Genomic DNA, 21,114 nt, shown 5'->3' on the forward strand with positions numbered 1-21,114 from the left:
TCTTTACTGGTGACTCTTTCTTGGAAGTGACCAGAAAGGCTTGTCAGCCATGCAGACCCCTGGACACCACATGAGACTCTTTCCTATTCCAGGGTAGAAGTGCAAGACTAATTGGATGTGCATGAAGCTGGCAGAGGTGGCATGAGAATGCCATTGTGGGAAGCACCACCCATTGATCCTAATATCCCTGGAAGCCACACCTACTCTGGCTGTCACTTTTGTCTCTGCTCTCTGTCTCTTATGACAGGCAGTGGTTCTCTTCTGGCCAACTGTGAGTTGCAGTTTATTGGCAGAGGCATGGTAAGGTCGGTCCCATGCCAGGAACAAACCTCTCACTTGTTTGTGATTTAGGTTAGAAGGACTTCCCTAGGACTGCTGCTCAGAAGCAAGATTTACCCTTGCCTTGAGACAGAGAAAGTTCCAGGCTTGTCTTGCAATAAAGACAAGCCTTGTCTGAGCCCTGTGATAGAGGCAAGCCTCACCACAGCTGGGGCAGATGTTAAGTCCTACCACAGCCTTGAGACAAAGCCAAGCCTCACCCCAGGCTTGAGGCAAAACTTTGTGGTGGCCTCTGAGAATATTAGTGAAGTTGGGTCCCTGGACTGTACGTACCCTTTGTTACAGCCTCTGTACTGAGGAATATGTCCTTGGGGACTAGATTTGCAATGGGAAAGGAGCCAAACCCAACTTGGCACTGAGACTGACGCATGATCCAGCAGAGAAATCACATTTTCACATGGGTCTGAGGCCAGAGTGAAGACCTGATATCCTGGGAGCTCTTGAGCAGTCTTCTTGAGATCATGAGAAGAACTTTGCACCAGGGCAAGATGAATACCAGGACATACTTGAACAGACCTGTGTTTTATAACCTTATCTTGTCCAGCTTCTGACAGTGGGGACTCAATTCTTCCCAATTCAATGAGTGCCCAGTATCCATCCCCGGAAGAAGGAATGGCCACTGAGAGGACTTCTCAGGGACTCACCTTGCCAGTGATGCTTGTAGTCACACATGCGGGACAGGGCGATCATCATGGCACAGTACAAAGGCAAGATGGCAGCACAGAGCCGCCAGCTCTTCCCCCGCCCACTCTCCGTGAAGCAGTGCAGCTTGCCAGCCAGGTAGAATGTTGTGAAACCCAGGCCCGAGAAGGCAACTGCCAAAGAGAAAAAAGTAGGTATTAACCTAGCAGGTGAGGAACAACAGGAACTCGGTGTATCTTGAACTTCCTGTCTGCCATCTTCATAGGCCAAGGTCAAGAGGAACCAGGCACCTTGTAGGAAATCTGATCTCCTGCCACAACTGTTCTAGAATAAACAGTCAACCATGAGAATAACCTTCCAGGTCTGCTTGTGCCCAAAGCCTATTCTGTCATTATTCTTTTACTCATTCACTCATTCAACAAAGGGTTAATGATTCCTGTGAAAGGTGATCTTGGTTGTCAACTTGACATACCTGGGAAGATGAAACCTCAGTTAAGAAACTGCCTTCATCAGATTGACCCATGAGCGAATCTGTAGAGTGCTAACGGAGGGAGGAGGGCCCAGCCCACTGTGGGCAGTATCATCCCTAGGCATGGGAGCCTGGGCTTTTTAAGAAAGGTAGCTGAACATGAATCCAGGAGCAAGCATCAGATGCATAGCCAAAAGCAGAGAGAATAAATGTATGGAAACATGCTTTCATACTCTCGGATACCTTTTTCCTTTTTTATACTGTTAATGGTGTCTAGGGAATGATGCTGCCCACAAGGAGCTAGATCTTTCATAATTTACCAAGTAAGACAATCTTGCATATACATACACATAGGTCAACCCATCCTATAAAATTCATCATTAAGAACCTTTTTCCTAGTGATTCTAAATTGTATCAAATCAACAGTTAAAACTAGTAAGCACACAGGAAAATGCCATACATTTTCAGTCATGTGAGATATTTTTGATCACCTTTGATCTCACAGCAGAGTAAAACAGTGGTCACTGGTGCCTAGAATAGATAACTGGAATACAGTTTGGGTAAAAGGCATCAGAGCAGTTTGTTAGAAAGACTTGGTTCTAATGCTCTACAGCACAACAGGGTTTCTATAACCTATGGCATCTGTTGTGTATTTAAGATCAACAAAAGTATCCAAAGGTCCCTACACAATTGGTGTTTGAGGAAACAGAAATGCTACCTTGGCTTGATCATTCTGCACTGTGTATAAATGTCAAACTAGCATACCCCACCCTATAAATAGGTAGGAATATTGCTACTATTAAAAACTTTTAAAGGAATTGATGCTAAAAAAAAGAGAACATGGTTTACGTCAGTGAAATTTAAGCCCTCTGGGGGCTTAGAACAATGGTGCCCAACTCTGGATGCACACAGGGTCCCCTTTCAGAGAAAGGAACCTTAAATAACGACAACAACAAAACCAAAAAACTACCGGTATCCAGGTCCTTTTGCTGGACACTCTACCTGTAGTGGTCTGGCATGGCCCCTGGTTAGATGTGTCTGTTCCTGGGTGCAGCCCCGTGTGCCATATCTGAACACCCCTGTGGTTATAATGGATGCCATGAAAGTTCAAAGGCTTTCCTTGAGGAGCTACAACAGCTGTTCCTCTTCTGCAGAGGGCAGACTTACCAAACCTTTATTTTGATCGGAAGATACTTCTAAAGATGAGAGCTCCTACACACTCAGCCCACACAGTGACTTTGGGGGAACAGCTCCAGCAAACACTCCCTCAGCACACCAACAAGTCCAAGGGAGGGTGCGAAGCCTGCAGTGCAGTGTGGGCATCACGAAAAAGTTTCTTACACAAACACTCTCAGGCTGGCTCCAGGCCCATGAGTGGCAACTGGCTTTGCACAGTACTGCTGAAAGGATCTGTATGAACTCTGCCCTGTGAGAAGCTCTGGCCTAAAACACATCCATCATCTTTCTAAGGGGTCTTTAGGTCAATCTCAAGGAGAGAGATTAAACTCTGAGTGGGGGTACTAAAAACTTTCCTGTTTAAAGTTGTTCACAAAGGCGAAAAATTAAAAATGATTAATTAAAGGCATAAACAACCTAGCTGGGATACCTCCAACAGCCAGGGGGCGGGGCCGCAACCTGAAAACCCAGATTACATAACAATGTTGAATGAAAAGAGGACTCAGCAGTAGGTTCCGGGCCAGCATAGCTATGGGTATTGGTGAATTGCCTTCAGCTTTACCAAACCATCTCTGAAAATTGTGGAGCTACTTAAAAGGAATGTTGGTTATGAACATAAACTTGCAGCAAAGTAGGTCTCCCTCAGCAGCCAAAGCAAACAAGGTTACAGTGGATCCCCACTGCCTTTTAAATATATGTTAAACCTGCTTTTCTTAGGTACACAAAGGAAGCAAAAGTAAGGAAACACACATGGAAGCCGTGTGTGGGCTGAAATTGTTCTCCATATGTGCACCATTCCAAAGCAGACACACACTGAGGATTAAGCTTAGCCTGAGAAAACATGGGACGTGGCAATGCCCAGCAAGGCATGCTAGGATAATAGACAAGTATTAACTGACTTCCATAGCGTTCTAAAAGTGGAACCATTTGGGGACCATCTTAGCTGGTTCAATAGCTTCCTAATTTCCACCCACATGCACTGGACTCTATCCTTCCCACTCATTTCAAGTCTCCCATGAGATACACGAGTGGGAAGGCTGGTCAGCTCATTCTTATTGGCTCTGGCCTCATCCTGAGCTCTTTACAGGAGGAATAAAATGGTCTTTATTGAAGAGACCCAGCTTAGCAACTCTATCCACCTAATTATTCTAAGTGTAAGGAGCAGAAAAGTACTGCCCTGAGGCTCTGTTGGGCTATGGATGGAAGTTTCCAGAACCAGAGAGGAGACAGCTCAGAGCAATTGTCATCTCTCAGGAAAACACAGTATTTATAAAGCCAAGGAACACCAAGTGGGTGATGACAACGATGAGAAATTTGTGTACTGCTCATGTAAAAGTGTCTTGAAGACTTCAACACAAATGCATCATCCACTCAAGTTACCATTCCTCCTTTGGTGCCTTCAGGAGATGGAGAAGGACAACAGGGATAACCTAGCCAGCAATGAGGTCCCAGCCTCCACCTGACTTCTGTCACCGAGGAGCTCTCACAGGGTAGTGCTGTCACCAAGCTCTGGCTTCAAGGGCTTTGCATCCTTCTCTGAAATGCAGGTAAGTTTTCTCTACTGTCCAGTGGGAGGCAGCACCAGGGCACAGACTCTCCCAAGCAGGGAGGCCTTCTCTCTGCAGAGGAGGATTTCCTTTGTAAAGTGGATGGCAATTGCCTAGAGGCCAGGAGATCTACAGCAGCCAGTTTCCTTTTACACATGCTACTGGCCCTTTGGGCAGTATTTTAAAGATGCTGCATGTTCTTACTTTTCTAGGTGACAATGTAAAGCTTCAATTTCTTGCTAAACCTTGTACTGTTCGCATTCCTGTTGACATTTATATAGTTTTGCCCCAGTTTTCTGTTTTCTGACAACAGACTTAGGAGACGATTCCTTCTGGCCTAGCAGACACAACGGAACATCCCACAGTTCTGGTCCTTTACTCCTTTGCCTTTTCATTAACTGCTGAGTCTAAATAAGAACCACCAGGTTATGGTTGAATAAATACCATTCCTTACGAGACAAGGGGTTTGGGACCAGGATGCAACCTTCCATGAACCATTCTGTTCTGAGATCCTGAATCTTAGATTCACATTCAATGAAGAGAACAAGTAAGTAAGAAAGTCATCGAAGACAAATATTCTAACTTTGACCATTCTATACCCTACTTTCTTCTCAAAGGAACACACTTAGCTAAGCTGCTGGAGGCTCTGCATCCCACTTTGGAATTAGTTAGATGATGCCCAATTGTAGTGAGAGTCAATTCTCTGACTCCCTTTAAATGGATCACTACTTTCTAACTCGATGAAGAAACAAAACTGAGACCAGAATGTAGCAAGGCAGGTGGAGTGTTAGTCTGACATTCTCGAGGCCCTGTGTCCACCTCTAGCACCACATAAGCAGGCATGGAAGCACAGATCTATAATCCCAGCACTTATGTAATGATGGCAGCAGACAGAAATATCAGAGGTTCAAGGTCATATTAAGGTGCATAAAGAGAATTAAAAGCCATCCTGGAAACCAAGAAACCCTATCTCAAAAGAGGAACAGGCAGAGGAGGAAGGGAGAACCTAACCCTAGCTAAGAAAATGGGCTTTCAAATACATGGTCAGTGCAGACTTTGGAAGATGGGCTTATAGAGAGATAAATATGTATTTGTTAGCACTGGCTAGAATAGAAATACTAGCAGAACACCACCACCACCAAACAACAACAAAACGGTGAAGTGAGGGAATTCTAAGAGCCTGACTTTTCTGGACAACAAATTCACTCACAGGTATCCTAGAATTTGGAACACAAGTAGGGGTGCTTGCACACACACATTCCTTTACCAGAGATCGGAAGGAAGCAGGCATGGTGATCTGTAAGAAAAGCCTTGCGCCTTATGCTTTCAGAGGCTGCAGGCTTTCCTGGATGGAAGCAGTTAACTGTAAACACTGGCATAAGGATCTGCCTGACAATAGCAAAGATGCTCTGAGCTAGAAAAAAGGCAAAAGTGAGAGTGTTTTAAGAGCATGAGAGATCACTTGTTTTCAATGACAGAGGCAACAGAAATGGCCCAGGAGGTGTCCAGGTCCCCCAGTCACATGACTGTCTGCCTCCCAACTGCTACTGGGTGGCAATCACTGTCCCTCTCCTGGAAAACCAGAGGAATAAGCAGAGAATTGCAAATCTTCGCCAGCAAAGGAGAGTCTTTTACTGAGACCACTTATGTACATAATGTGGCTTACCTTTCCTCCTCAGCTGACTCTAAAACCAAGCCTCACTTTAAAGATTTAAGCAGTGAGAAAACTGGCATTGAAGAAAAAAATTGTTCTTCTTGTGAGAAGAACAATTTTGAGCTTCGGGTGTAAGCTCAAAGACTTCAGATAGCCAAAGCCAACATGAGGAAAAAAAACAATACTGAAGGAATCATAATGCCCGATTCAAAGTTATATTACAGAGCAATAAAAACAAAGTCAGCATGGTATTGGAACAAAAATGGACACAGTGGTAAATGGAATAGAACGGAGGGTGCACATGAAACATACACACAGCTAGACTGTCACAAGATCTTTGACAAAGGTGCCAAAACTTCCATGGAAGGAAAAGTAGTCTCCATGAGAAATGGTGAGGGGAAACTGCTATTTACACACAGAAGAATCCTAGATCCCCATCTCACAAATTCAATCCAATTCAATCCAATACAATTCAATACAGGCATCAATACAGGATGCCTGATCTCAATATAAGATCTGAAACTACTAGGAGAAAATACTGCAAGATATAGGTCTAGGTAAGGGATTTCTGAAAAGATACCAAGAGCTAGGGAAGTAACAACAAGCTTTAAAAAAAAAAATGAAATAGCATGACACTAAAGTTTTCTGCACATCTAAGGAAAACAGCTGAGTTCTGTCAAGCCTATGGGAGAATGGGAGAAACTCTTGAAAAAGATCATCTTTATGAAACCATGGGCAAGAAAAATATGAAAAAAAGGACAATGGAAATTTGACGTAAGTGAAAGTCTGGGGAAATGAATAGATGTAAGGGCCAATTAAATCATTATTGGTCACCAAACACAAGATGCCATTGATTTTAAGACTTGTCGTTGTCTGTGCCGTAGTGAAGAAATACTGACGTCTGCTTTCCTATCACACTGACTGCAGGATGTGCTCAAACCTTAGCTAATTAAAGCTGTCTTGTAGCTGAAAGAATGAACGAGACAAGAATCAAGGAATCTCCTGCCTTCCCTGCTGTAGTTTTAACTTTTTCTAATAATGATAAATTTCCTAGACAAACATCATTCCGGACACTGAAGATAGAACTGTGCTTTAATGTGTGAATTTTCCATCTGGTTCCAAGAGCAGGGGATTCCTTTCCCGAGGGGAAGGTGGTGTCTGAATGGCAATGTTGAAGGGCGCTCTGCAGAGGCTGCAAAAGCAGCTGGACAGGACCACACAAAGCCCAGGGCACAGGTAACGAGCATTCTGCCACTGCCTCAAAGGACCAGTGTGGTATGAGTGTCAAGAACCTGGTTTCCTTACCTTCTTAGAACAAGGCACAGTTCTGTGCAGAACTTTTCTATTCCTCTCTAGGCTTCAGTGATGAGAGGCTGGGTACGTGTACACTCACAAACACACTAAGTAAGCAAATCATGTAATTGAGTAAAAACAACAACAACAACAACAACAACAAACCTTTAAAATGTGATGTCCTGCCATTCTGAGATCTCACTCTGGTCCTGTTTCCAGTGTCAACAGTGTTTGAAAAGGCCTTTGAGCCTAAGCTTTTTTCTTTTCTCCCTACTGGAGAAAGAATCCTGATAGACCTCAGGTCATTTTTCTAAGTTCAGCAGATAATATGTGGCTATTTCTGCACTTGTTCTAGGGAGCTCTGTGAGCAGAGGAAGAAGGACTTTCAGGAGCGCCGAGTGCGTACAGCACTCAGCTCCATCCCGGAGCCAAGCGTGAGCTTGTCTCAGGGAATCTGCTCTCCACACCACGTGAGGACTATCCACCAGAAGCGGTGAGACCCCCAGCGCAGGCCTTGGTAGCCAGTGCTTGCTCAGCTTCTCTCACTGGCTGTGGGATGCGTTGTTGCCTCACTTCTGTGGAGCCCCGTTTCCAAAGAGAAGCTTTAATAGCATCTCCTTATAGCCTCCAGCTCCCTGGTCATATAAGTACAAATCCACTTAGAGAGAATTCTAGGGTCAGATTCCAGGGCTCTTCTCAGTCCCACAGGCTCTCAGGGGATGTTAGCAAAATTACCAAACTTGAAGACAGGAAGAGGAAAGGTGGCAGAGAGGGTTTTCTTCCTCTCTTTGCAGGAAGCTCATGCCTCTCCAATGAGAGAGCCAGACATGCTTGTGCCAAGTGACTCATCCCAAAAGGTATCTCCCAGAGTCCTTGGAAATAAATTCAATGTATAGCAGTCTACTTTAAACACAATCAAATTTCTCTCCTCACCCTCATTTCTCTTCTCTTTGCTTCTTTCCTTCCTCCCTCTCACTCCTCCCTCTCTCCTCTCCCTCTGAATTTCTGAGTCAGGGTCATATGTAACCCAAGCTACCTCAAACTCTGTATCTACAGAAAGCTTTGAAGCCCTAATTCTCTTGCCCCCATCTCCCAACAACTGAGATTACAGGAGTGTTCCACCATGCCTGCCTTTATATGACCAGTTTCCCAATTTGTAGTTTTAATTCCCTAGTTTCTCAACTCAAAGACTTGGCCTAGCAAAGATACCAAAGCTTCTGCCCTGGGGAAGTTACACTGAATAAAGGGAAGCAGAAATAACACAAGACACTGAATGGAAGAGAGACTAGGAGGCAGGGAAAGGCTGAGGATGAGCCTGGTTGCCTTGAGTCCGGGTTGAAAGCAGCCAATCCTTCAGAGAGCTGCTTGCAAGTCCAAGGGTGGGCAGAATGGCCAATAGCTTCCAGCAGAATCACTCAATCTAGCATCACAAGCCTGTTGTGCCTGGTCTCATTGTAACTTGGGCCATGTTCATGTTCCATTGATATCCCTGGGAAGCTTGCTCTTTTCATGGGGGAGGTGGGAGGTAGGTCTGGGGAAAGAGAAAGGTGAGGGAAACTTCAAGGAGTGAAGGGAGGGTGAGTTCAGTCCAGATATATTGCATAAGACAAGAATAAATAAAAAATGTTTAAAAGATGCAGCAAACACTGGTGTGCTGAGCAGATGCTGTGAACCATTTGCTAGTGCAAAGATGGTGAGCCAAACCTTAAGCATCCTGGGGAAGGCAAGGCGAGCCTGGGATGGCTGAAGCTCCTCTCATCCTGTCCTGTCCTGTCCTGTCCTGTCCTATCATAAGAGGTGCAATCAACTATCCTGGACTGCTGTCAGAGGCAAAGTCATGTAGACCTGGTAGATACAACTTGGATGTCTTCCTTTTTGGAATGTTCTTAGTACTTGCTTAAGTTCACACAGCTTCTGCTGAATTTCACATTCATTGATAAACCACTTCATCTTTCCATGCCTTAGACTTGAGAATCCCATCCATGTTCCTCGTTTATGTTCTATAACTTCCTATGATCCATGAATGAAAGGAACTCACTTTGTTCCTTGAGTCTGGTGCAGTTTCTAAGCAGTGAGCTCTGGAAAATAGAGAGGGCCCTGCTCAGGAGGATTCTGAGATCATTACTATGGTAGATAGACAGAGACTCTGTCTGTCTGTCTGTCTGTCTGTCTATCTATCTATCTATCTATCATCTATCTATCTATCTATCATCTATCTATCTATCTATCTATCTATCTATCTATCTATCTATCTACCTACCTACCTATCTACACACACACACACACACACACACACACACACACACACACATTTTCTAGAGGGTGAGATGTGGTCAAGAAGGCGGTGCAGACCCAGCTCACTTCCTCTCACCTGGAACCAATGCATTTGCAAGCCTGACTCCAAATCTCTTCCCCTTTATTGGGTACATTCTTATCTTCTTCTTTTGCAAAATCTTTCCTTATCACCAGGTCTGCATCCTTTGTATCAATGTTTACATTTGCTGAGAATCTACCAAGCACACACATGGAAGCTGGAGAGACTCCTCGGTGGTTAAGAGCAGTGAAAGAGAACTTGATAACAGAAAAGGAAAACTGAGAGCAGATGGTACCCATTGTTTGTCAGGGTTCTAGAGGCACCGGTCTTGGAAATAGGCATAGCCCAGAAGAAGAAGGACAAGCAGAGGAGAATTAAAGATGTCTTTTTAAACAAGAGAATCAACCCTGCCTTCCCTTGCCGACCTCAGAGATTGCAGAAAATGCTTATCAGGACTCTCAGAGGTAGGGGTGACTAGTCGGGAAGATATGGCTTTGCATATCAGAACATCCCCATCTACAGCAGGTCTAAAGCCTCAGCAGAACCTCTCCCCTTTCAGCCTGGATGATATGTTACAATGATTTGAAGCATAATAGAATACTAAGCCTTCAAAGGGGAGAAATTACCTTTCCCGTTATGCCTTGAGGGGAGCTGATAAGAGCCTGGGCAGGGTTCCCACAAAGATAATATTTTAATGGAAAATGCTTTTATTCCACTTCCAAAGGCCTTGGCATAACATAAATTTGACAATGGGGTCTGAATAGTAATGTGCATGCTTGGGCAGGGCCAAAAGGCAGTAGACTTTGGCTTGCTCCATGTGCTTATCTGATTGCTTCTACATGGATGGGGGAGCTTTGGTTACTGACATCTACAGAGTCACAGTGGCTGCCATTGCATGGTATTCTCTAAAGATAGCTTCCACTTACCTGTCTTTTATGTAGTATTATTGTGAGACACGAGATTGTGTCCTTCTGGCAGTGAGGGCAGGGCTTATAATGGATCACGGACCAATCACTTAGCATAGCCCTAATCATGTTACCTCTCCCTTAAGTAGATGTGCGGCTCTCTGGGTTGTCAAAGGAGCATGTATAATAGGTATGAGGACTCCTTGCTGGCTCAGCCCACAATGCATTCAAAAGTGACCAATGCCAATTGGGAAGACCTCCATCTGGTTCCTGCCATAAGATCCATAAAAGATGACCAGGCAGGGTGATGAGGTTGTATCCTTCTCTGGGACCCTCCCACTTCCATGAGTTTTTCTTAATTCTTCTTAATAAATGCACACATACTCTGCTCACTCCCTATCTGTTGCCTTATCTCTTGGGGCATGAAATAATGAGCTCAGGGTAGCTTTGCAGACTACAACAGTCTGTTAACCCAGCTTCTTGAGTTATGACCACATGAAAGGCTCTGCCATGCTCAAAAGCCCACAGAAGTAGTATTTATGGCATGATTTGTTAGGAAAAACAAGCCACTAACCCACAGGGATCTCAGCCTACATTGGAAGGGGATACAATAAGCTTTGCATGGAGGTGTGCTTCCTCTGTGGGAGATGGCCAAGAGAGAAGTGTGTGGTGGGTGCTTGCTAAGAACCAAAGCAAATCTAAGCACTGGGTAGCAGAAGGAGTCTAAGGTATGGTAACCCACACCTACAGTTTCAGCATCCAGAAGGCTGAGGCAGGAGGAACAGCTGGAGTTTAAGGTCAGCCTGGGATACACAGTGAGTTTCAGGCAAGCTTAAATTTCAGACTCTATCCACCCCTCAAAAAAAATCTAGCAACAACAACAACAACAACAAAACCCATATAATATCGTGTAAAGGAAAGGGGAAAGGAACAAGGCTTGAAGTTACATCCTGAGCTACACTAGGTCACTTTGTTCATGTAGAAACTGTTGGGTTGTCAAGGAAGAAATAAAGAAAGAAAGAAATCAAAGACTTCTTAGAATTTAACAAAAATGAAAGCACAACATGCCTAAACTTATAGGATACAATGAAGGCAGTACTAAGAGGAAAAGTCATAGCACTGAGTGCCTTCAAAAAGAATCTGGAGAGAGCATTCATTAACAACTTGACAGCACAACTGAATGCTCTAGAACAAAAGAAGCAGATATACCCAAGAGGAGTAGAAAGCAGGAAATAATCAAACTCAAAGCTGAAATCAACCAAATAGAGACAAAAAGAACTATACAAAGAATCAACAAAATCAAGAGCTGGTTCTTTGAGAAAATCAATAAGATTGATAAACTCTTAGCCACACTAACCAGAGGGTACACAGAGAGAGTATCCAAATTAACAAAATCAGAAATGAAAGGGGAAACATAACAACAGAAACTGAGGAAATTCAAGAAATCATCAGATCCTATTACAAAAGCCTATACTCAACAAAACTAGGAAATCTAGAGGAAATGGACAATTTTATAGACAGATACCAGACACCAAAGTTAAATCAGAATCAGATAAACCATCTAAATAGCCCCATAACTCCTAAAGAAATATAAGCAGACTTCAAAAGCCTCCCAACCAATAAAAGCCAAGGACGTGATGGGTTTAGTGCAGAATTTTATCAGACCTTCATAGACAACCTAATACCAATACTCTCCAAACTTTTCCACAATAAAGAAACAGCAGGAATACTACCAAATTCATTCCTTAAAGCCACAATTAGACACATTCCTAAACCAACAAAGATCCTACAAAGAAAGAGAACTTTAGACCAATTTCCCTCATGAACATTGATGCAAAAATACTCAACAAAATTCTTGCAAACCTAATCCAAGAACACATTAAAGCAATCATTCACCATAATCAGGTGGGCTTCATCCCAGGGATTCAAGGATGGTTCAGTATATGGAAATTCATCAATGTCATCCACTACATAAACAAAATCAAAGAAAAAAATCATATGATTATATCTCTAGATGCTGAGAAAGTATTTGACAAAATTCAACACCTCTTCATGTTAAGAGTCTTGGAAAGGTCAGGTATTCAAGGCACATACTTAAACATAGTTAAAGCAATATACAGCAAACCAGTATCCAGCATCAAAGTAAATGGTGAGAAACTTGAAGCAATCCCACTAGAATCAGGGACCAGACAAGGCTGCCCACTCTCTTTCTACCTATTCAATATAGTATGCTTGAAGTACTAGCCAGAGCAATAAGACAACAAAAAGAGGTCAAAGGGATACAAATTGGAAAAGAAGAAGTCAAAATATCACTATTTTCAGATGATATGATAGTATACTTAAGTGACCCTAAAGATTCTACCAGGGAATGTTTACAGCTGATAAACACCTTGAGCAAAGTGGTTGGATATAAAATTAATTCAAGCAAATCAGTAGCTTTCCTCTAGTCAAAGGACAAACAGGCTGAGAAAGAAATTAAAGAATCGACAGCCTTCACGATAGTCACAAACAATATAAAATACCTTGGTGTGACACTAACTAAGCAAGTGTAGGATCTGGACAACAAGAACTTCAAGCCTCTGAAGAAGCAAATTGAAGAAGACCTTAAAAGATGGAATGATCTCCCATGCTCATGGATTGGAAGGATCAACATTGTAAAAATGGCCATTTTACCTAAGGCAATCTACAAATTCAATGCAATTCTCATCAAAATTCCAACTCAGTTCTTCATAGAATTAGAAAGAACAATTTGCAAATTCATTTGGAATAATAAAAAACCCAAGTGAGCAAAAACCATTCTCAACAATAAAAAAACTTCTGGAGGAATTACTATCCTTGACTTCAAGCTGTATTACAGATCAACTGTGATAAAAACTGCCTGGTATTAGTATAGAGACAGGCAGGTAGACCAATGGAACAGAATCAAAGACCCAGAAAAGAACCCACACACCCATGGTCACTTGATCTTTGACAAAGGAGCTAAAATTTCAATGGAAAAAGGGCAGCCTCTTCAACAAATGGTGCTGTTTCAACTGGCAGTCAGCATTCAGAAGAATGCAAATCAATACTTTCTTATCTCCTTGTACAAAGCTCAAGTCCAAGTGGATCAAAGACCTCCATATAAAACTAGGTACACTGAAACTAATAGAACAGAGAGTAGGAAAGAGCTTAGAACACATAGGCACAGGGGAAATTTTCCTGAACAGATCACCAGTAGCTTATGCTCTAAGATCCAAAATCAATAAATGGGACCTCATGAAATTGCAAAGCTTCTGTAAGGCTAAGGACAGAGTCAAAAGGACAAAACGCTATCCAACAGATTGGGAAAAGATCTTTACCAATCCAATATCTGATAGAAGGCTAGTATCCAATACTTACAAGGAACTCAAGAAGCTATACCCTAGAGAATCAAATAATCCTATGCAAAATGGGGTATGGAGCTATACAGAGACTTCTCAATGGAGGAATATCAAATGGCTGAGAAGCACCCAAAGAAATGCTCAACATCCCCAGTCATCAGGGAAAATGTAAATCAAAACAACCCTAAAATTCTACCTCACACTTGGCAGAATGGCTAAGATCGAAAACTCAGGTGACAGCAGATGCTGGCAAGGATGTGGAGAAAGAGGAACACTCCACCATTGTTGGTGGGATTGTAAACTGGTGCAACCACTCTGGAAATCAGTCTGGTGGTTCCTCAGAAAATTGGACATTGTGCTACCTGAGGACCCGGCTGTACCGCTCCTAGGCATATACCCAAAAGTAGCTCCAATATCTAACAAGGACACATGTTCCACCATGTTTATAGCAGCATTATTTATAATAGCCAGAAGCTGGAAAGAACCCAGATGTCCTTCAACAGAGGAATGGATTCAGAAATTTTGGTACATATACACAATAGAGTACTACTCAGCTATTAAAAACAATGAGTTCATGAAATTCATAGACAAATGGGTGGAATTTGAAGATATCATCCTGAGTGATGTAACCCAGTCATAAAAGAAAACTCATGGTATGTACTCATTTATTAGTGGGTACTAGCCACCCTCTGTAAAAAAAAAAAAAAAAAAAAAAAAAGAAAAGAGCTCAGAATACCCAAGAAACCATCCACAGAACTTACAAAACTCAAAAAGAAGGAAGACCAGAATGTGGATGCCTCAGTCCTTTTTAGAAGGGAGAACAAAATGGGAGAAAATACAAGGTCAAATAGAGGAGTAGGGATTGAAGAAAAGATCTACAGAGACTGCTTCACCTGGAGAACCACCGCATATGCAGTCACCAAACCCAAGCACCATTGCTGATGCCAAGAAGTGTTTACAGGCAGGAACCAGACATGGATGTCTCCTCAGAGGCTCTTCCAGAGTCAAATATATACAGAGGAGGATGCTTGCAGGTAACCATCAGACTGAACAACTGAACCAACAGACTGGACCCCAACGAAAAAGCTAGAGAAAGCACTGAAGGAGCTGAAAGATTTGCACCTGTACGGGAAGAACAACATCATCAGCCAAGGCACTGAGGTGGAGAGAGTGATTGGAAGAGGAAGCACCTTCATGGAAACAAATTGAGGGGGAGGTGGGAGGGGAGGGTGGAAGGGTATAACATTTGAAATATAAATACAGAGAATATCCAATTTAAAAAAATCTGCGGGGTTGTTTTTTAGAGTCTGGAGTGCCATTTTCAATTTGGGAAAAAAAAAAAAAAGAAAGAAAACAGATCGTGCCATCATTCCCATGACCTCAAAGGCAACAGATGATTGATCAAAGGATTTTTACCCTGAAAGCCAGCCTCAGGCTCCAAATCTCTCAAGATGGCATGCATGTAAAAGCAAATGAAAATCCTCCGGTAGCTTTTATTAAACCATCTACTCCAGGTTAGCCCTGTCTTCCAAGTGTTCTTGGTTTCTAAAGCAGCCAAACCCAGCATGATATCTTCCACAGAGATTTCATCCACTGGCCAAATGTGGGCATCCCTTTGTGGGAAAGCACATTGCAAGCAGAACCCACCATAAAGATGTAAGGTGCTGCCATTTGTAGAGCTAGGAAACAGAGACCTACAAATACTGACTGTGGAACCTGGGCTCGAACTCAGACATGTTTTACGCCAACTTAAAACATGGAGGCTTCTTCGCCATTCTCTCTCATTCCCTCTAAAAAGAAAAAAAAAGACTGCCCCACAGTTTTAAGATGAACAAAATCATCATCTATTGAAGTTGAAATGTAAGTCACAGAGGAGACAGCCTTTTCATAGATCAGATACATGAGGCTTTCTGACATATTAATGGTCAGTTTCTCTTAGAATATTAGAGATGATCATGGCTGATCTTTGGATATACAAAAATTATTTTCAGAGGAAGAAACACAAGGAAGTTTGAGGAATCTCTGGATGATACCATATCAGCTAGACCAGGCCTGGGAAATGTCTGACACTGCTGTTTTCTCAACAACAACAAAGTGACCAGGTATAGTTCAGGATGTAACCTCTAACCCAGTTCCTTTCCCCTTTTCTTTATACAATATTATATGGGTTTTGTTGTTGTTGTTTTTGTTTTGTTTTTAGATTTTTGGGGGGTACTGGGGGATAGACTTTGAAACTTAAGCTAGCCTGAAACTCACTGTGTATCCCAGGCTGACCTTAAACTCCAGCTGTCCCTCCTGCCTCAGCCTTCTGGATGCTGAAATTGTAGGTCTGGGATACCATACCTGATACTCCTTCTGCTACCCAGTGCTTAGATTTGCTTTGGTTCTTGGCCAGCACCATTCTCTCTCACTTCCTTGTTACTTTAAAGCTCCACTTAGACAACTGTTAAACAGGCTCACCCAATTACCCACATCTCTCTGTCTTACAGTTGGCCTTTTCGTTTCCAAGCATAGATACAGTCAACAATCCCCAAAGTCAGACTTCTGGTCTTCTAAAGGAAGCGCCATCATCATATTTATTATGATTCTTGTGTGCAAAATAATCAAATGTTGATACATAAAAAAAGAACCTTAAACATGGTATTGCATTGAAAGAAGAATTAGTGAGAAGGGAGGTTTCCTGAAGGAAGAGATGGAAAGAGTCAGGCCCGGGTGGGTCTGAGTATGGTCATGGTGTGTGTGCATGTGCATGTGTGTGTGTGCATGTGCATGTGTGTATGACAAAGTCTTAGGAAGCTCAAGGCAGAGACTGTGTTTCAGGACAACTGAGTAAGCCTCAGAACTCTAAGACAATACAACCTTTCCAAGAAGGACAGTGTAGACCTTTTTCATCCCAAGCTGTGCTGCATGTAGATATGTGACAGCTACCAGCCAACTGTCACAGGCTTTCTGTTTAGTTTATGCTTCTCCTATGGGCTCCACACATCGTTAAGTAAAGAATTTGACTGAGCGGTCCTGATGAGGTCATGCTATGATACAATTGGAAAGTCTCCACTCTAGAAGAATTAAACATTCACCCAGACTTTCCCAAATAACAAATTCTATGAAGAAAACACAAGTACAAAAGATTTCTGTTATCATAAATAAGACACACAGGACAATCTGACTCACCATCAACTTAGATATCCTAATTACAGGCAGAGGTTAAAAAAAATCAGTATTTTCAGTATGTTCCAAGATTTATTGAAAAACTTAAAAATAAGAATAGGAGAGTCATGATAAAGGAATGGATAAAATTGGTGTTTTGTAACTGTGGGCTTTTCTACCCAAGCATGAATTGATAACTCTGAGACATATTATTTATTAATAAATGCCTAGGCCATATACTAGGGCTTGGCTTGGACTATAATAAATTAAGTAACCCATTTATTCTATTCTGTGAGTGCCACATGGCTGGTTGCCTCTCCTCAGTTTCATATGCCTGTTTCCTCAAAGTTTGGGGCTTATCTCTTATGTCCAATTCTATCCCGGAGCTCTTCTCTCCCTCCTGGAACTCCAGCCTCCTATTTCCTGCCCCAGCTCGTAGGCAATCTGCTTTTTGGTGACAGGTGATACTTCCATACAACACACAAGAGATTCTCTTTACAGTGTTTTAAACATTTCTTTTTAAATTTATGTTTATCTGTGTGTGTCTAAATGAGTTGATGTGTATCATGTGCATTCACAGGCTTTTGGAAGCCAGGACTACCTGAGCCCTCTGCAAAAGCTCTCTTAGCCACTAAACTACCTGTCTGGCTCCAAAGTGTATGCTCTGAAGACCAAGGAAAATCTCCATATATGAAAAATATTAATCATAATATTTATAAACTTAACAGAGATTAAATAGCATGTGAGACAAAATGAATGGAGAATAAGCAAAATAGATGATTCGCTGTATTTTACAGAATTTAGACAAAAGACAACAAAGGAAGAAGAATGGAAAACTACAAAGGAAAAGTTAAGGAGATGGGTGCTATAGAATGGCCCAGCTGTTAAGAGTATATACTGATCTTGTAGAAGATCCACTCTGTCTTCCCAGCCACAGGAGGCAGGGCTCTCAGCTGCCTGTAAATCCAGTTCAGGGGGTCTGATGGCAGTCTTCTGTCTCCTTGGGCAACTGTACTCACATGCACATATCCACAGACATATACTTTAAAGATAGAGGAACAGATAATAGGGTGAGAACGTTTAATATATGTCTAACTGAAGCTTTAAATTAGTAAAGAAATGATTCAATGAAGAAGGAAAAAAAAACAGAATTCAGATCTATCTCTAAATGTTGAAAGACATGTTTATAAAGTCAAAAGGAGTCCCAAATTCTTTGAAAAGAATTTAGAGAACCACATAAAGAAAAGCCGTATTCAGGTCTCCCAACCTTCATCTCCTCTCATAAAGATTAAAAAAAACCCAAATAAAAACAAAAAAAAAAAAAAAAAAAAAAAAAAAAAAAAAACCCTATGCCTAGAAATATAATAGTAGAGTGTCAGAATAGAATGGAAAAAACAAATGTTAAACACATCCAGCAAAGAAGAAAAGAAAAACTTGGCATGAAGTAGCAATGAGACATATAGGTAACTATAAATGAACCACAACCTAAACACTAAAAGAAAAAAAAAAACATTTCTAAGATTGGGAGAAGCAAACTGTCTAACTAGAATCCTATGTTGAATAAAGGTGCCTTCTACGAATGGTAGCAAATAAAATTTACAGTGTTCAAACAAAATTTTCCCAGTGGAAGAAAACAAGGAAATTTAAAGCATGTATTTTAGGTGATATGGGGCAAGGCTGAGAATGAAAAAGTAAAAATATTGGTACTAGTTGAGCTATGCCTGGGCTGTTGACTCTACTGAAAGAAGGAAATAAAATTCAGCTCAGAATAAAAACAGCAGAGAAACATAGGGAACTACAGTGTAGTCACCCTACCCAACACATTTGTTCTTATACTGCCCAAAGAAAAGTTATTCACACAAGGCTTTGTTAACTGTGTGTATTAAGACTGAAGTCTGAGTGAGAGGGCCTGGTGACTGCCATTAAGACTCGGGACCTGCCCGCAGGTGGCTGAGCCCCCATAGAAGTCTTGCAAGCATTCTCCCCTTGAGCCCATGGTAAGCCCCAAGCCTGCCCCATACCCTCAACAGCGCTCTGGGGAGGGAACACTAGGTGATCTTGTCGGCAGAGAAGGTAGTGCACTATGGGATTGGGTCCTTTCTGGCCCAGCGAGAGGGCCAGGTGACTGCCATTAAGACTCAGGATCCAGCCGCAGATGGTCAGACCTCAGGACAGCCTTGCAAGCACTCTTCTGCCAGAGCCCACAGGGAGCTTTCCACACACCCTTCAGGCTGTCCCAGGAGGGAAAACCTGGAGCTCCTGGAGGCTAGATAGCAGGTTGCACTCTGGGATCGGGTCCTTTCTGGCCCAGCAAGAGAAAAGGAAAGAACCTAAGCAATGGAAACCAAGACGACCTGGCAACATCGGAACCCAGCTCTCACAGTAGTGGATTGCTTAACACACCAGAAAAACAAGACTTAGACTTGAAATCATATTTCATGATGATAATGGAGATCTTCGAGGAGCACATGAATAACTCCCTTAAATAAATCCAGGAGAACCAGGAGAAATCACTCAAAGAACTACAAGAAGACACAACCAAATAGATGAAGGAATTGAAAACAAATAGAAACAATGAAGAAAACACAAAAAGGAGACAACCCTGGAGATAGAAAACCTAAAATAAAAACAACAACAAAAAAAAAAAAAAAAAAAAAAACAGGAGTCATAGATGCAAGCATCACCAACAGACTACAAGAGATGGAAGAGGGGATCTCAGGGGAAGAAGACAACATAGAAAACATTGACACAACAGTCAGAGAAAATTCAAAAACCAAAAAGCTCCTAACCCAAAACATCCAGGATATTTAGGACACATTAGATCAAATCTAATGATGATAGGAGTAGAAGAGGGCAAAGACTCCCAACTAAAAGGCACAGTAAATATCTTCAACAAAATCATAGAAGAAAACTTCCCTACTCTTAAAAAAGAGATGACCATGAAAATACAGGAAGCCTACAGAACTCCAAATAGATTAGACAAGAAAAGAAACTCCTCCTGACACATAATAGTCAAAACACAGAATATTCAATACAAAGAAAGAATCCTAAAAGCTGTAAGGGAAAAAGGACAACATATAAAGGCAGACCAATCAGAATTACACCAGACTTCTCAACAGAGACTATGAAAGCTCAAAGATCCTGGAAAGATGTTATGCAGACCCTAAGAAAACACAAATGCCAGTTCAGGTTACTATATCCAGAAACACTCTCAATCACCATAGATGGAGAAATCAAGATATTCCAGGATAAAAGCAAAATTACACAGTGTCTGTCCACAGATAATCCAGCCCTACAAAGGATGATAGATAGAAAAATCCAACACAAGGAAGGAAGGAAACTACACCCAAGGAAAAGCAAAAAAAAAAAAAAAAAAAAAAAAAAAACCCACAAACATAAGTCTACCTCTAACAACAAAAATAACAGGAAACAACAATCACTATTCCTTAATATCTATCAACATCAATGGACTAAATTCCTCAATAAACAGACATAGATTATCAGACTGGATATATAAACAGGATCCAGCATTTTGCTGCATACAGTAAACTCATCTCAGAGACAAAGACAGATACTACCTCAGAGTAAAAGGTTGGGAAAAAAAATCTTCTAAGCACATGGGCCCAGGAAACAAGCTAGAGTAGCTATTCCAATCTCAAATACAACAAATTTTCAACCAAAGTTATCAAAAAAGATAAGGAAAGACACTTTTTACTCATCACAGAAAAAATATTTCAAGATCAACTCTCAATCTTGAACATCTATGCTCCAAATACAAGGGCACCCACAGTTATAAAAGAAATCCTACTAAAGTTTAAAGCATATATTACACTACACACAATAATAGTGGGAGACTTCAACCAAATATTCTCATCAATGGACAGATCATGAAGGCAGACACTGAACAGAGACAAAGGGAAACTAACAGAGGTTATGAACCAACTGGAATTAACAAACATCTACAGGACATTTTATTCTAAAACAAAATAATATACTTTCTTCTCAGCACATCATGCTAACTTCTCCAAAATTGACCATATATTCGGTCACAAAACAGGCCCCAACAGATACAAGAAGATCGAAATATTACCATGCATCCTATCAGATTACTATAGACTAAGGTTTATCTTTAATTGCAACAAAAACAAAAGGCCTACATACACATGGAAGCTGAACAAGATAACATGGTCAAGAAAGAAATGAAAAAAGAAATTAAGGATTTTTTGGAATTTAATGAAAATGAAAACACAACACACTCAAACTTATGGG

At 41.7% G+C, this 21,114-nt stretch overlaps 1 protein-coding gene across 5 annotated transcripts in view; it reads right to left on the minus strand.

Annotated features, from left to right (window-relative positions):
- Positions 1-21,114, minus strand: part of PLPP4 (phospholipid phosphatase 4) — a gene marked incomplete at both ends in the record, with an annotated part of 138,210 nt that overhangs the window by 11,534 nt on the left and 105,562 nt on the right. For 2 of the 5 annotated variants that reach the window (XM_080911190.1, XM_080911189.1), the window contains one exon: positions 984-1,154. The exons of 1 other annotated variant lie outside the window; for it this stretch is intronic. In XM_080911190.1, coding sequence (XP_080767316.1) covers positions 984-1,154 — 171 coding nt within the window. Of the gene's footprint in view, positions 1-983; positions 1,155-21,114 lie in introns of those variants that run through there. 2 more of the 5 variants (XM_080911192.1, XM_080911193.1) reach the window with 2 other exon arrangements.

This window comes from Micromys minutus (assembly GCF_963924665.1).
Source record: "Micromys minutus genome assembly, chromosome: 2".
Classification (NCBI taxonomy): Eukaryota; Metazoa; Chordata; class Mammalia; order Rodentia; family Muridae; genus Micromys; species Micromys minutus.